The 15,408-nt window shown below is 44.5% G+C and overlaps 1 protein-coding gene across 1 annotated transcript in view; it reads left to right on the forward strand.

Annotated features, from left to right (window-relative positions):
- Positions 1–15,408, forward strand: part of TSPAN18 (tetraspanin 18) — a 224,330-nt gene that overhangs the window by 192,373 nt on the left and 16,549 nt on the right. The window contains exons 4-7 of the mRNA XM_073604166.1: positions 9,700–9,775; positions 11,971–12,165; positions 13,721–13,795; positions 14,923–15,021. Of these exons, the coding sequence (XP_073460267.1) occupies positions 9,713–9,775; positions 11,971–12,165; positions 13,721–13,795; positions 14,923–15,021 (432 nt within the window). The 5' untranslated portion in view covers positions 9,700–9,712. The remainder of the gene's footprint in view (positions 1–9,699; positions 9,776–11,970; positions 12,166–13,720; positions 13,796–14,922; positions 15,022–15,408) is intronic.

The following is a 15,408-nucleotide window of genomic DNA, read 5'->3' on the forward strand; positions in this document are numbered from 1 at the left end:
TATTCCTACCACTAATACCAATGATGGAGCACTATTCCTCCAAATGACACCAATGATGGGGCCCAATTCCTCCCACTAATACCAATGATGGGGCACTATTCCTCCCACTAATACAAATGATGGTGCACTATTCCTCCCACTAATACCAATGATGGGGACACTAATACCAATGATGGGGACACTATTCCTTCCACTAATACAAATGATGGTGCACTATTCCTCCCACTAATACCAATGATGGGGCACCATTCCTCCACTAATACCAATGATGAGGCGTTATTCCTTCCACTAATACCAATGATGAGGCGTTATTCCTTCCACTAATACCAATGATGAGGCGTTATTCCTTCCACTAATACCAATGATGGGGACACTATTCCTTCCACTAATACCAATGATGGGGCACTATTCCTCCACTAATACAAATGATGGTGCACTATTCCTCCACTAATACAAATGATGGTGCACTATTCCTCCCACTAATACCAATGATGGGGCACCATTCCTCCACTAATACCAATGATGGGGCGTTATTCCTCCCACTAATACCAATGATGGGCACTATTCCTCCCACTAATACCAATGATAGGGCACAATTCATCTCACTAATACCAATGATGGGGCGTTATTCCTTCCACTAATACCAATGATGGGGCACCATTCCTCCACTAATACCAATGATGAGGCGTTATTCCTTCCACTAATACCAATGATGAGGCGTTATTCCTTCCACTAATACCAATGATGAGGCGTTATTCCTTCCACTAATACCAATGATGGGGACACTATTCCTTCCACTAATACCAATGATGGGGCACCATTCCTCCACTAATACCAATGATGAGGCGTTATTCCTTCCACTAATACCAATGATGAGGCGTTATTCCTTCCACTAATACCAATGATGAGGCGTTATTCCTTCCACTAATACCAATGATGAGGCGTTATTCCTTCCACTAATACCAATGATGAGGCGTTATTCCTTCCACTAATACCAATGATGGGGACACTATTCCTTCCACTAATACCAATGATGGGGCACTATTCCTCCACTAATACAAATGATGGTGCACTATTCCTCCACTAATACAAATGATGGTGCACTATTCCTCCCACTAATACCAATGATGGGGCACCATTCCTCCACTAATACCAATGATGGGGCGTTATTCCTCCCACTAATACCAATGATGGGCACTATTCCTCCCACTAATACCAATGATAGGGCACAATTCATCTCACTAATACCAATGATGGGGCGTTATTCCTTCCACTAATACCAATGATGAGGCGTTATTCCTTCCACTAATACCAATGATAGGGCACTATTCCTACCATTGACATCAATGATGGGGCACTATTCCTACCATTGACATTAATGATGGGGCACTATTCCTCCCTCTAATGCCAGTGATGCACTGTTTACTCCCTCCGATGCCTGAGCATTTTCTACCCCCCACTGGCCACAGCCCGCCCCTCCCCCTTAGTCTGAAGGACAGTAAACCGGCCCTTTGTTTAGAAAGTTTGCTGACCCCTGAGCTAGTCCAGTCGGGTCTGAAAAATGACAGTTCACCATGTTTGAAAAAATGACAGTTACAAAGATCTTTTTTCCTTGTATAGAGTTTTGTGAATTGAGCCTAATGCATTAAAAAAAAAATTGTTGCAGTAAATAAGAAGGAACTGGAAATGAAATGAGATATCAGTGTGACATTATTAGCTCAGTAACAATGTTAAATATCACCATTTCTTGATTAATGCCGCTCTGCGCACTTCACCCATCTACGCGCTGCACTGTCAGCGGCATTAAAGTCTTTTATGTGGTTCCCGCCCCGCCTGACACTGAGGTCTCCGTAATGCGGATGGGTCCCGGCACATCCCTCTTCCCAGCGCACATAAACAGGCAGCCGGAGTAAAAACACGCGGGATATAATGTACTGTTCCTGCCTTGTGGGCTAAAAGCTTTTCATTAATGATAATGGTGGGGAGCGGCGGGGAGCGGTGTAATTAGACTAAGTATACCCGGCTGGCTGCTGCGTTTTAGTACATTGTTTGTTTAATGGAAGGTTACTTTATTGACTTTCTCTGTAATTGGATATACATTTTTCTCCCCTGATATGTAGGCCAGGGCTGGCGTGTTGCTGCATTCAGCGTTTGTTTTCTAGGGGAGTGGGAAGCAGATGGGCATCGCGGGGAACGTTCTGCGTGAGCGCTTTTATCCCAGCGGTGGCGGCAAAAGAAACGCATTGTTTCATTTCCGCTTTAATAAATACAATACAGAGATTAACATTGAATGGAAACACTTAAAGTATACGTTTCCCTGAGATCTCATAGATGTCGAAACGCGTTCGTATCATTTCAGAAGTCGTTTTTAGTCTTCAAAAGACTCTATACACGTGTGTGTTCCGTGAATGCGCAAAAAAAAAAAAAAACGCGTCACGCTTGCGTCAAACGCACAAAGCTCAACATCCAAAAAGGTAAAGGAGCTTCTTTGGCGTGTTTACTTGGTGCAATAAGATCTGAAAAATGACAGTTCACCTAGTCCAATAAGATCTAAAAAATGACAGTTCAGCCAGTCCAACAACCTCTTAGAAAAACAGTTCACCTTTTCCACCAAGACCTGAAAAATGACAGTTCACCTTGTCCAAAAAGATCTGAAAAATGATACTTCAGCCAGTCCAACAACATCTTATAAAAAACAGTTCACCTAGTCCACCAAGACTTGAAAAATGACAGTTTATCTAGTCCAAAAAGATCTGAAAAATGACAGTTCACCTAGCCCAAAAACATCTGAAAAATGACAGTTCACCTACTCCAAGATCTGAAAAATTATAGTTCAGCCAGCCCAACCAGATCTTAGAAAAAACAGTTCTCCTAGTCCTCCAAGACCGAAAAATACCAGTTCACCTATTCCACCAAGACTTGAAAAATGACAGTTCACCTAGTCCAAAAGATCTGAAAAATGACAGTTAACCTACTCCAAGATCTGAAAAATGATAGTTCAGCCAGCCCAACAATATCTTAGAAAAAACAGTTCTCCTAGTCCTCCAAGACCGAAAAATACCAGTTCACCTATTCCACCAAGACTTGAAAAATGAAAGTTCACCTAGTCCAAAAATATCTGAAAAATGACAGTTCACCTAGTCCACCAAGACCTGAAAAATGACAGTTCACCTATTCCACCAAGACTTGAAAAATGACAGTTCACCTAGTCCAAAAATATCTGAAAAATGACAGTTCACCTAGTCCACCAAGACCTGAAAAATGACAGTTCACCTATTCCACCAAGACTTGAAAAATGACAGTTCACCTAGTCCAAAAATATCTGAAAAATGACAGTTCACCTAGTCCACCAAGACCTGAAAAATGACAGTTCACCTATTCCACCAAGACTTGAAAAATGACAGTTCACCTAGTCCAAAAATATCTGAAAAATGACAGTTCACCTAGTCCACCAAGACCTGAAAAATGACAGTTCACCTATTCCACCAAGACTTGAAAAATGACAGTTCACCTAGTCCAAGATCTGAAAAATTATAGTTCAGCCAGCCCAACCAGATCTTAGAAAAAACAGTTCACCTATTCCACCAAGACTTGAAAAATTACAGTTCACCTAGACCAAAAAGATCTGAAAAATGACAGTTCACCTAGTCCAAAAAGATCTGAAAAATGACAGTTCACCTACTCCAATAAGATCTGAAAAATGATAGTTCAGCCAGTCCAACAACATCTTAGAAAAAACAGTTCACCTATTCCACCAATACCTGAAAATTGACAGTTCACCCAGTCCAAAAATGGGAAGCAGAAAATGTAAAGGAGCTTCTTTGGCACATATAGGGCAGTCCTTTCAAATGAATGATCTGCCTTATGTGTTCAGAGCACAAAAGGGTGTGCTCACATGTATAACTAGGGGGCAGTAAAACCACATGGTTGAACCGCAGTTTTATCTCCCGTCTGAACGAGGGCATGCAGCCTCTCAGGGCTGTACACATTCCAAAATTAAACGGCATGTCGCATCCTTTGGACGCTAGTGCTGTGTAGCATAACAAATGTAAGTCTATGGGTCTGCGCAGCCTCAAACACGCAAAGCTCAAAACCCACAAAGTTACAGAAGCTTCTTTGGCACAAATGAGTGGGCTGCCCTATGCGTTCAGTGCAAAAAAAGCGCTAAAGAATGCGCGATGACGCAACGCTAGATGTGGACCAAGAGGTGTGTTCACATGTGCAGCTAGGGGGCGATAAAACCAAGCTGAACTGCGGTTTCATTGCCTTCCTGAACGAGGGCATGCAGCCTCTCAGGGCTGTACACATGCCATGGGGATGCCAAGATTAAACATCATGTCACATTCGATGGGCGTTACATAAGTCCAAGTCTTTGGGTCTGCACTGCAACTGTGCACAATGAGCGCAATTACAAATCTACTGCAGATTGCTTTTCAGAGGAACGGCGAGGGCTGCCACATAGGAGACCTTAAGATTGGAGAATTTCATTATAATAAATCCCCGGTGATCCTGCTATGAAGGCTTTTGTTCAAATACTTCCTGTTATAGGGTGACAACACTCTGTCCCTATATGCCAAAGGTGCGCCTGCGTTGTCACCCTGGCTTCCAATGGAGACTACAAGTGGCCCTTTTCAACGCACATCAGAAAACCTGAACTGAGAATTGACATGAAGTTGCTATAAGGAGGCTGCGGGTGATCCGCAGCACTGAGATGCAACATTGAATGAGGGGGGGGAAGCAACAGTGCAGCAACAGGGGACTTCAAACTTTCTAAACAAAGGGCCAGTTTACTGTCCTTCAGACTTTAGGGGGGCCGGATGGTGGCCACTACGAGAAAAAGAGGGCCAGATAGTGGGGGAAAAAAATGCCCCAACCTTGGTGTCAGTGGGAGGAATTGTGCCCCATCATTGGTGTCATTGGGCCCTATTGTTGGTGTCACTGGGAGAAATTGTGCCCCTCGTTGGTATCAGTGGGAGGAATTGTGCCCCTTCATTGGTGTCATTGGGCCTCATCATTGGTGTCACTGGGAGAAATTGTGCCTCATCGTTGACATCATTTAGAGGAATTGTGCCCCTTCATAGGTGTCATTGGGTCCCATTGTTGGTGTCACTAGGAGAAATTGTGCCTCATCATTACCACCATAGGGCCCTATTGTTGGTGTCACTGGGAGAAATTGTGCCCCTTCCTTGGTATCATTGGAAGGAATTGCGCCCCTTCAATGGTGTCATTGGGCCCCATTTTTGGTGTCACTGGAAGAAATTGTGCCCCATCATTGGCGACATTGGGAGGAATTGTGTCCCTTCATTGGGGTCATTTGGCCCCATTGTTGGTGGCACTGGGAGAAATTGTGCCCCATCGCTGGCATCAGTGGGAAAAATTGTGCCCCATCGTTGGCATAATTTGGAGGAATTGTGCCCCTTAATTCGTGTCATTGGGTTGCATTGTTGGTGTCACTGGGAGAAATTGTGCCTCATCATTGGGGTCATAGGGGGGATTTGTGCCCCTTCATTGGTGTCATTGGGCCCCCATTGTTGGCATCACTGGAAGGAATTGTGCCCCGTTGTTGGTTTCGTTGGGAGAACTTGTGCACCATCATTGGTGTCATTGGGCCCCATTGGTGTTACTGGGAGATATTGTGCCGTGTCAGTGAGGGGAATTGTGCCCCATCATTGGTGTCAGTGAGGGGAATTGTGCCCCATCGATGGCATCATTTGGAGGAATTGTGCCCATTCATTGGTGTCATTGGGCCCCATTGTTGGTGTCACTGGGATAAATTGTGCCTCATCATTGGCATCATAGGGTCCTATTGTTGGTGTCACTGGGATAAATTGTGCCCCTTCATTGGTCCCCATTATTGGTGTCAGTGGGAGAAATTGTGCCCCATCATTGGGAGGAATTGTGCCCCTTCATTGGGGTAATTGAGCCCCATTGTTGGGGTTACAGGGAGTAATTGTGCCCCATCGTTGGTGTCATTGGGAGGAATTGTGCCTCATCTGTGTTATTGGGTGGAATTGTGCCCCAACGTTGGGATCATTTGGAGGAATTGTGCCCCTTCATTGGTCTCATTGGGCCCCATTGTTGGTGTCACTAGGATCAATTGTGCCTCATCATTGGCATCATAGGGAGGAATTGTGCCCCATCATTGGTGTCATTGGGCCCCATTGTTGGCATCACTCGAAGGAATTGTGCCCCATTGTTGGTTTCGTTGGAAGAACTTGTGCCCCTTCATTGGTGTCATTGGGCCCCATTGTTGGTTTTACTGGGAGAAATAGTGCCCCATCATTGGTGTAAGTGAGGGGAATTATGCCCCATTGTTGGTATAGTGCCCCAAGGGCTGGATAAAAGCAAGTAAAGGGCTGTATCTGGCCCCAGGGCCGCAGTTTGGAGAGCACTGATCTAAGGGATTCACAAAACTTGAAAAGATATGAGCTTCTTCGCTGTGCTTGTTGTAAATGGGGCAGCCTATTGAAATGAATGGACCTTCCTATGCACAGTACATAGTGAGAATGCAGCCTAAAAATCGTAAGCTGCAATTGGCGGGGTACAAGTTTTACCAAACAGTTTACTGGGGAATGTTTATTTTATTGCGCTCAATGGGGGGAGATTTACTAAAAAATGGAGAATGGACCCAGAGAGAGAGAGAGGAACCAGGAAGCTCACACCTAGGGTGTCACCAGGGCAGGAAGTGAGGTTAACTAAACCCAGTGGAGACACGGGAACACAAAACCTGGCAAAGCATCCACCACTTCCAGAACCTGCTTATGGCTGGAGTTCCACTTTAATCCGATTCTCAAGAACAGCACTTTATTTAGAAGCCCCGACCAATCATTACTCACAGATTGTGTGTAAAACGTTTCATTGTAGCTCTTGTTTACGCCGTGATTGGAGTGTAGCGCACAGATACGTTATTAGCGGGCGGGGAGCACTTCAGAAATGTAGGAGTGAGTTTTTAATGGAAGGACGTGATTACCGGATCAATCAGCGGGGGTCAGAGTTCTACTTACATTGATTGGAGTGACGTCTTCATCCTATTGCGCCTCTCACCGCGCTGACCCGCGTCCACCCGCCAATCAGCCGCATCAACAACTCCGCGGCGGCTCACGTCTCTCTCAGACAGATAATGGGCTTCATTCGGTTAAACTGTGATTAAGAGTCGTTCAGCGAACGGCAAATTTCAAGTCGCCGACCTTTCAGTGTCAGAAACCTGCGATAAGCGGAAAAGGTGCGACCTCAACTGGAACCATTTAGCCGCTAAAATCTATTAGAAGCTTTAACATGTTAATGTCATTTCAAAAGTCATTTTTAATGTTTTGAATTATTTTTTAAATACTACCTGGTGATCCTGCCATGAAGAGCACTTCCTGTTTAGGGTGACAACACTTTGTCCCCATCTGACAATTGTGAGAAAAACAAACGGCCAATTTACTGTCCTTCAGACTTTGGGGGAGCCGGACTGTGGCCATCGGGAGTAAACAGTCGGTGTCATTGGGAGAAATTGTGCCCCATCATTGGTGTCATTGGGAGAAATTGTGCCCCATTATTGGTATCATTGGGAGAAATTGTGCCCCATCATTGGTGTCATTGGGAGAAATTGTGCCCCATCATTGGTCTCATTGTGCCCCAGATTTGGTGTCACTAGGAGAAATTGTGCCCCATTGTTGGTGTCATTGGGAAAAATTGTACCCCATCTTTGGTGTCATAGGGCCCCATTGTTAGTGTCATTGGTAGTAGCTGTGCCCCGTCGTTGGTGTCATTAGGAGGAATTGTGCCTCATCATTGGTGTCATTGGGAGAAATTGTGCCCCATCACTGGTGTAATTGGGAGAAATTGTGCCCTATCATTGGTATCAATGGAAGGAATAGTGCCCCATTGTTGGTATCATTGGGAGGAATGGTGCCCCATCATTGGTGTCAGTGGGAAGAATAGTGCCCCGTCATTTGTGCCAGTGGGAGGATTTGTGCCCCATCATTGGTGTCATTGGGAAGAATTGTGCCCCATCATTGATGTCATTGGAAGGAATCGTGCCCCATCATTGGTTTTATTGAGCCCCATTGTCAGTATCATTGGTAGGAGCTGTGCCCCATTGTTGGTGTCATTAGGAGGAATTGTGCCCCATCATTGGTATCAATGGAAGGAATAGTGCCCAATTGTTGGTATCATTGGGAGAAATAGAGCCCCATCATTGGTGTCATTGGGAAGAATTGTGCCCCATCATTTGTGTCATTGGGAGGAATTGTGCCCCATTATTGGTGTCATTGGGAGAAATTGGGAGAAATTGTGCCCCAGCATTGTCATCATTGGGTCCCATTGTTAGTGTCATTTCTAGAAGCTGTGCCCCATCATTGGTGTCATTGGGAAGAATTGGGCCCCATCATTGTTGTCATTGTGCCAGATTGTTGGTGTCATTGGGCTCCAATGTTAGTGTCATTGGTAAGAGCTGTGCCCCATTGTTGGTGTCCTTAGGAGGCATTGTGCCCTTCATTGGTCTCAGTGAATGGAATACTGGTCCAAGGGCCAGATAAAAGCAAGAAAAGGGCCACATCTGGCCCCCGGGACACAGTTTGGAGACCACTGCTATAGAGACTATAAATCATCATAAGGAAACCCAGGAAAAAAAAACATGTAGCCATTGCTGCAGTGCATAAAGAAAGTAGCTGCAAAGAGGCTGCAGGAGATCAACAGCCTATTTGTTATTTCCAAATTTTTTAAATCTTCAGCTTTCATTAAAATGATACCTGGTGATCCTGCCATGAAGATCCTTGTTCAGGTACTGAATTAATGAGAGATCTGGGGTCAATAAAGAGGACCTGTCCTGCCTATTTCTATTACAGGGGATGCCTACATTCTTTGTAATAGGAATACAAGTGATTATTTATATATATATATATATATATATAGGGACAGTGTACAAATAAAAAATTAAAAGCAAAATAAATGAAATCCCTAAAGCCCCATCCCTATGTAACAATGTGGATATTTGCCAGCACACCACGGATCAACAGGTAGCGTCCAAACTAATTTTTTTATTGAAGCATGATCACATCACAGAGCAGGTAGTGCAACGTTTCGGAGTCACGCAGGACCCCTTCATCAAGCCATCCCTACGTAAGTCACGCCCACATATGTAAATGATGTTTAAACCACATGTGAGGTATCACTGTGATCGTTACAGCGGGAGCAATAATTCTAGCACTAGACCTCCTCTGTAAATCTAAACAGGTAACCTGTAAAAAAATTTAAAGCGTCGCCTAAGGAGATTTTTAAGTACCATCATTTTAAAGCATGACATGTTCGGTATCTATTTATTCATCTTTCACATTATACAAAAAAATTGGGCTAACTTTACTGTTATTTTATTTATTTTTTATTAATGAAGTGTATTTTTTCCCCAAAAAAATAGTTTGAAAGACCGCTGCGCAAATACAGATTGACATAAAATATTGCAATGACCGCCATTTTATTCTCTAGGGTCTCTGCTAAAAAAAAAACAAACAAAAAAAAAAACTACATAATGTTTGGGGGTTCTAAGTAATTTTCTAGCAAAAAATATTTTTTACTTGTAAACAACAAATGTCAGAAAAAGGCCTGGTCTTAACTTTTTCTTTTAAATTTTCTACAAAGTAGAAAAAATGAGCTTTTCGATGCAGAAGTTACATTAGAATGACTGTTAACTTCCCATTTTTTCTTTTCTGTCAACAGGAGGACAACCGACATGGAGGGTGATAGCTTAAGTTGTGTGAAGTACCTCATGTTCATCTTTAACTTTTTTATATTTGTAAGTATTCAGGTTTTTTTTTTTTTTTTTTTTACCACGTTTCAGAATAAATGACTGTTTTGTGTGAATTTAAAGCCCAGCCTGTTGCATTAAAAAAAAAAAAAAAAAAATAAGGGACACTGTAGATGCTGAAAAAAAACAATTCCTGCTGCTGTGCTCACCTCCTCTCCAGTGCTGTCCTTTGGCGTAATTGTTCATCACCACTAGATGTCCTCAGTCTTCCAAGTTGAAAAACCCCTAACATCACGGATATTGTTTCTTTTTTCAACCAGATTAACTATGTAAGGCCCCTTTCACACTCGTACGACCTGAAAGTCACATGACCAGCCTGGAAGTACAAGGGGAGTGATGAGCACTGCTGGTGTTGGGGGGGGGGGGGGGCTTGTGCTTGAATGAGGAATGAAATTACTATTATACTATTGTAATATGTACCTGAAAAGTTTTTTTTTTTCTACATGCCTTGCTGTTCCATATTTTGTTCATTGCATTTCATATAGACTTGTAAAAGCTTCAGAGAATCAGTATTAGGGAAGGGGCTTGGATGCTTTTAGCAGTTTGTTGTCTCTGCTTACTACATGAGTGCATTGCAGTATAGAAATCACGTGTGGCTCCTTCTAATAGTATGTTATTGACACTCCGTATCGTCTTGTGTGATGTCAGGGAGGTGACTCTACAAAGTCTGGGAACATTTCTGTTTGCCAGTATAGCTCTCTCCTTATCCTCCAACCAGTCCTCATCCCCTATGAACAGTCTTCATTCTCCATGAGTGGTCCACATCCCTCCATGACCTGTCCTTATGCCCACCATGACCGGCGCTCACCCCCCCAGTAACCCATCTTCACCTACTTATGAGTGGTCCTAATCCCTCCATGATCTATCTACATCCCCTGGTGACCTTCATCCCCCCATGATTTGTCCTCATCCCCCTGTGAGTGGTCCTCATCCTCCCCTTAACCCATCCTCAAAACCCGCCCCCCCCCCCCCCCCCCCATGACTGGTCTTGATTCCCCTGTAAGCATTCCTCATCTTCTATGACCATTCCTCACCCCCCCATTACTCTTCCTCATCTCTCCCATGACCCATCTTCATTCCACCATGAGCATTCCTCATCCCCTATGACTGATCTTTATTCCCCATGACTTGTCCCCATCCCCCCAGTGACCCATCATTATCTCCACTATGACTGGCTCTCTCCCCCAAGTGACCCATCCTCACCATCCTATTAATGGGCCCAGTGGCAGCTGGTGGTATATTTTTTTGGGGGGCTGCGGCAAACAATCCCCCATTTGAATCCATGCGTCCAGCGCCCGGCATGTAGATTAGGAGGCTGCATGCATAGATTAGGGGGGCTGCGCCCCATATGGACAGGCCTCCACTGAGTGGTCCTCATTCCCCCATGACCTGTCCACATCCCTTGGTGACCTATCTTCACCCTTCAATGATTTGTCCTCATCCCCTCATCAGTGGTCCTCATTCTTCCATAACTTGTCCTCATCACCCCATGACTTGTCCTCAACTTTCATCATGATCTATCTTTATCCGCAATGAGTGGTCCTCATCTTCATGACCCGGTCTCATTCCACCTGTGACTGGTCTTCATTCCCCTGTGACTAATTCTCATCCCCAATTACTCGTCCTCATCTCCCCATGAGTGGGCCTCATCCTTCTCGTAACCCATCTTTACCCCCATGAATGGTCCACACGTTTTCAACCCCCTGTGACTCATGCTCATCCCCTTACTCTATGGCCGATCCTCAGTTCCCAGGACTTGTTCCCATACCCCCCATGGCCTATCTGTATCCCCTATGTGTGGTCCTCATCCCCAGGACCCATCCTCTTTCCCCATGACCCATTCTCATCCCCCCATGAGCATTCCTCATCCCCCTATGACTGATCCTCATCCCCCATGACTGATCCTCATCCCCCCATGACCTATCTTAACCTCTCCCTATGACCCATCCTCATCTCCCTTGACTTGTTCTCGTTCCTCAAAGGGATGAAGGTACCTCATCCCCTATGACCAATCTTCATCCCATGACCCATCTGGGTGGAAGCAGAAACCTGAATGGCGGGCACAACAGCGTGTGGAAAGCTCTGTAGAAAGTAAATCAGACAAAGCATGTAGAGTTACCCATTTAGCAGCTTTCTTATCTTTCTTCTGTGTTAACACATCTCCCACCCTTACTTCCTCTCAGCTCGGTGGAACGTTCCTGCTCGGACTCGGGGTTTGGGTAATCGTTGACCCCACCGGTTTCCGGGAAATCATAGCTGCAAACCCCCTGATGTTCATGGGTGCCTACCTGGTCCTGGCCATGGGGGCCATGTTGTTTCTTCTCGGCTTCCTGGGCTGCTGTGGAGCCATCCGTGAGAACAAGTGCCTTCTGCTGTTTGTAAGTAGCTATCATAATCATAATCATAAACAAAAGACTCTCCGCAAACTTCTAGACAATAGGGCTGGCCGGCGTACATGGTGCGAGATTTGAACCGTTATTGGGAAGGCTGAATGTACCAAGTTGATTGATCGATCAACTTGAGTTCAACCAGCCTGCCGGATTCTTTTGCGATTATCACTAGTGGCTGCTATAGCTGCTAGCGATGATCACGGTCTTCTCCTGACGTGGATGGCTTTGCCCTGCCCACCAGGAGAAGACAATTGCTGATTCCCCTGTCAACACTGTCTGTATTGATGGGTGATATGAGCAAATTTCTTTCCTGCAACTCGTGACTCCGTTCACGTTTGTGCGACTTGTCATGTGACTTTGGGCACATAAAGTTGCATGACAAGTTGCAGTCCATGTATTTGAATGGAAGCAGTTCAAATTTGTGTGACTTAGGGCACTTTCACACTGATCTGCGGGCAAAACGCATATGTGTATTTGTCGCAATTTTACAGCATTTGTGGTGCAGACTTTAAAGGACACGTGACTCAAAAAACGCCCCAAAAACGCATCGCAGGTGCATTTTAGCCGAGGTTTTACCGTGTTTTCCATTGCCTTCAGCTCCCCAAACATGCTCCAAAGGATTATTTTCACCACAATGGAAGTGCAGCTCCTCAGTGTGAACACATTCATTGATTTTAAAGGGAAACATTTATCAGAGCCCCCCCTGCCCCAAAGCACCCCCCCCCCCATGTTGAGGGCATGTGGCCTGGTAAGGTTCAGGAGGGGGGCTTGCCTGTCCCCCCCCCCCCCCAAAAATTCTGACCTGCCAGGCTGCACGCTCTGATAAGGGTCTGGTATGGATTTTTTGGGGGGGGGGGACCCCATGCCGTCTTTTTTTTAATATAATTTTGGCGTGGGGTTCCCCCTCAAAATCCATACCAGACCTGAAGGGCCTAGTATGGACTGGGAGGGGGGGACCCTGCGCCGGTTTTAAACATTTTTCTATTGCCGGCATTCTTCATCTTTACATTCATCTGTCAGTGGGGAAGCCCGCTGACAGATGACGGCTCATGGTTGTTAAGGACGTCGACGTCTGGCTTCCCGGCCTGCTGCTTAACAACCAGCGATTTCTTCACACAGAATTCAATTCGGTTGATCGTTTTTCGACCGATCCGAATTCTAATTGTTCTGAAAAGTTGGAATTTGTTAGAAAATTAATAAACAAAACTACTATTTCATTCGGAGATTCAGATACATCCGAATCTCAGAATAACCAAACAATGAATTACACGTCTAGTAGAAATGATATAAGAGGTCTCTACCTTTTTTATAGGGTGCTTTATAGACCTGTGATGGAGCACGTGATGACCTGTAAAGTCTTAGATCTACATACATATATATATATATATATATATATATATATATATATATATATATATATATATATATATATACATATACACACATATGTATATAAGAACAGATCATACACATGTCACATTCTGAAGACTCATTGACCCAACAGAGTGCTAATGATTATGAATGTCTCTGTTTTCTCTTCCAGTTCTTCATGTTCATTCTGGTTATATTCCTGGCAGAACTCTCTGCTGCTATTTTGGCGTTCCTGTTCAGGGAGAATGTAAGTGTCCCAGAGCCGTACTGATCAGAATCTGGTGGTGTCCGTTGGCCGTCGAGATTCATAACCAATTCTTCCATGTCTGTGTGTGTGTGGTCTCTGTCAGACACACTTGTCAAAATAGGACCCGCGGCTGTGTTCATACAGCCACTGCATCCCCATAGAGTAACAGGCAGCTCCAGCCACACAAACCACTCACTCTTTATGAGCCAGAGAACCCGTGTGAATGAGCCCTTGATTACGTGTTTTTTATTTATTTTTTTTACAGTTTTTTTTTTTAATACTCTTGTATACTACTTATTAAAAATTTCACACGTTCATAAGCCTTAATATACAATAAATCAAGACAAAGAATATAACCTGTAAGAAAAAAAAGTATTAAAAAAAAAAATAAAAAGTTATTTTTTTTATTTACTGGAACCAAACCCTTGTAGCTCCCCCATGCAGCAGCTGAAAGCGGCAGGAGAGAGAGAAGGAAAAGCTGCCTTTCAGCTGCTGCATGGGGGAGCTACAGGGGTTTGGTTCCAATCAATGCTACCCCACCGCTCCTCCTGTCCAGGTTTAGTCTCTTTCCTTATGGTTGTCAGCTGCCCAGGCCCAATACAGGGGGACTGGTGGTACCCCCTTAGCCAATGAGATGAAGTATGCTCTCATGCTGGATGGTTAGAAGACTTGTATGCTGTTACACTAGTGACTGAGAAGATAAATATGGTCTTCATTAGATGGTTGGAATGTATATGCTCATACACCTAGCCAATGAGAAGAGTTATATGTTCTCACACCAGGCACTAAGAAGAAATCTCTGCTGATGTGTATGTATGCTGAGCATAGGCCGGGCTTATCTGTACAATGGTATGGAGAAGGGTTGGCCTGCAGAGTATATGAAGTAACATCAGGCCGGCATTGTATATTGGATTTCGGGAACGGAAGGGTCATCATTTGTATTGCCTCTAAGGCAGGATGGAGATTGAATGGTATGAGGGCGAGTGGATTCTGTTGCCAAAAAAAAAAAATTCTAAACCAAAGTTAGTGGTGTGTCATATCATGCAGTGTGGCCCCTGGCCCCTCCAGTCCTCTCGGGGGAAGTCTGGATCTTGGACAGGTTCTGATCTCCAAATTATTCTCTGCAGCTCACCAGAGACTTCTTCACCAAGGAGCTGAAGAAACATTACCAGGGGAACAACAGTACGGACATCTTCACCTCCACCTGGAACTCCGTCATGGTCACTGTGAGTTTACTGACCATCTGCTGTACTTTGCCTTCACCTCTTGTTCATTGGAACCCCAGGAGCATGCGTTGTAGGAAAAGCAGAACGTTACTTGCCAGCTTATTATGAACTTGAGAAATGTATTTTTTGTATAATATTTATATATAGAAAATGTTATTTGATGTTTTTAATAAACATTTACTACAGGAGGGCTCCATGAGAGTCTGCAGACCTTGGTGGGCTTCAATAGGCCATGCAGCATGGTAAGAGACTAGCCTAAGGCCTCATACGTATCTACGGTATGCATGCACCTGTGTGAAGGGCTGTCTTTGCCTGTATGGGACGTACAGGTGTTCCACAATCCTGATATGATTTTTAGGGCAACTCAGCTGAGTAGGTAAGAGGGGG

Source organism: Aquarana catesbeiana, linkage group LG11 (assembly GCF_042186555.1).
Source record: "Aquarana catesbeiana isolate 2022-GZ linkage group LG11, ASM4218655v1, whole genome shotgun sequence".
Classification (NCBI taxonomy): domain Eukaryota; kingdom Metazoa; phylum Chordata; class Amphibia; order Anura; family Ranidae; genus Aquarana; species Aquarana catesbeiana.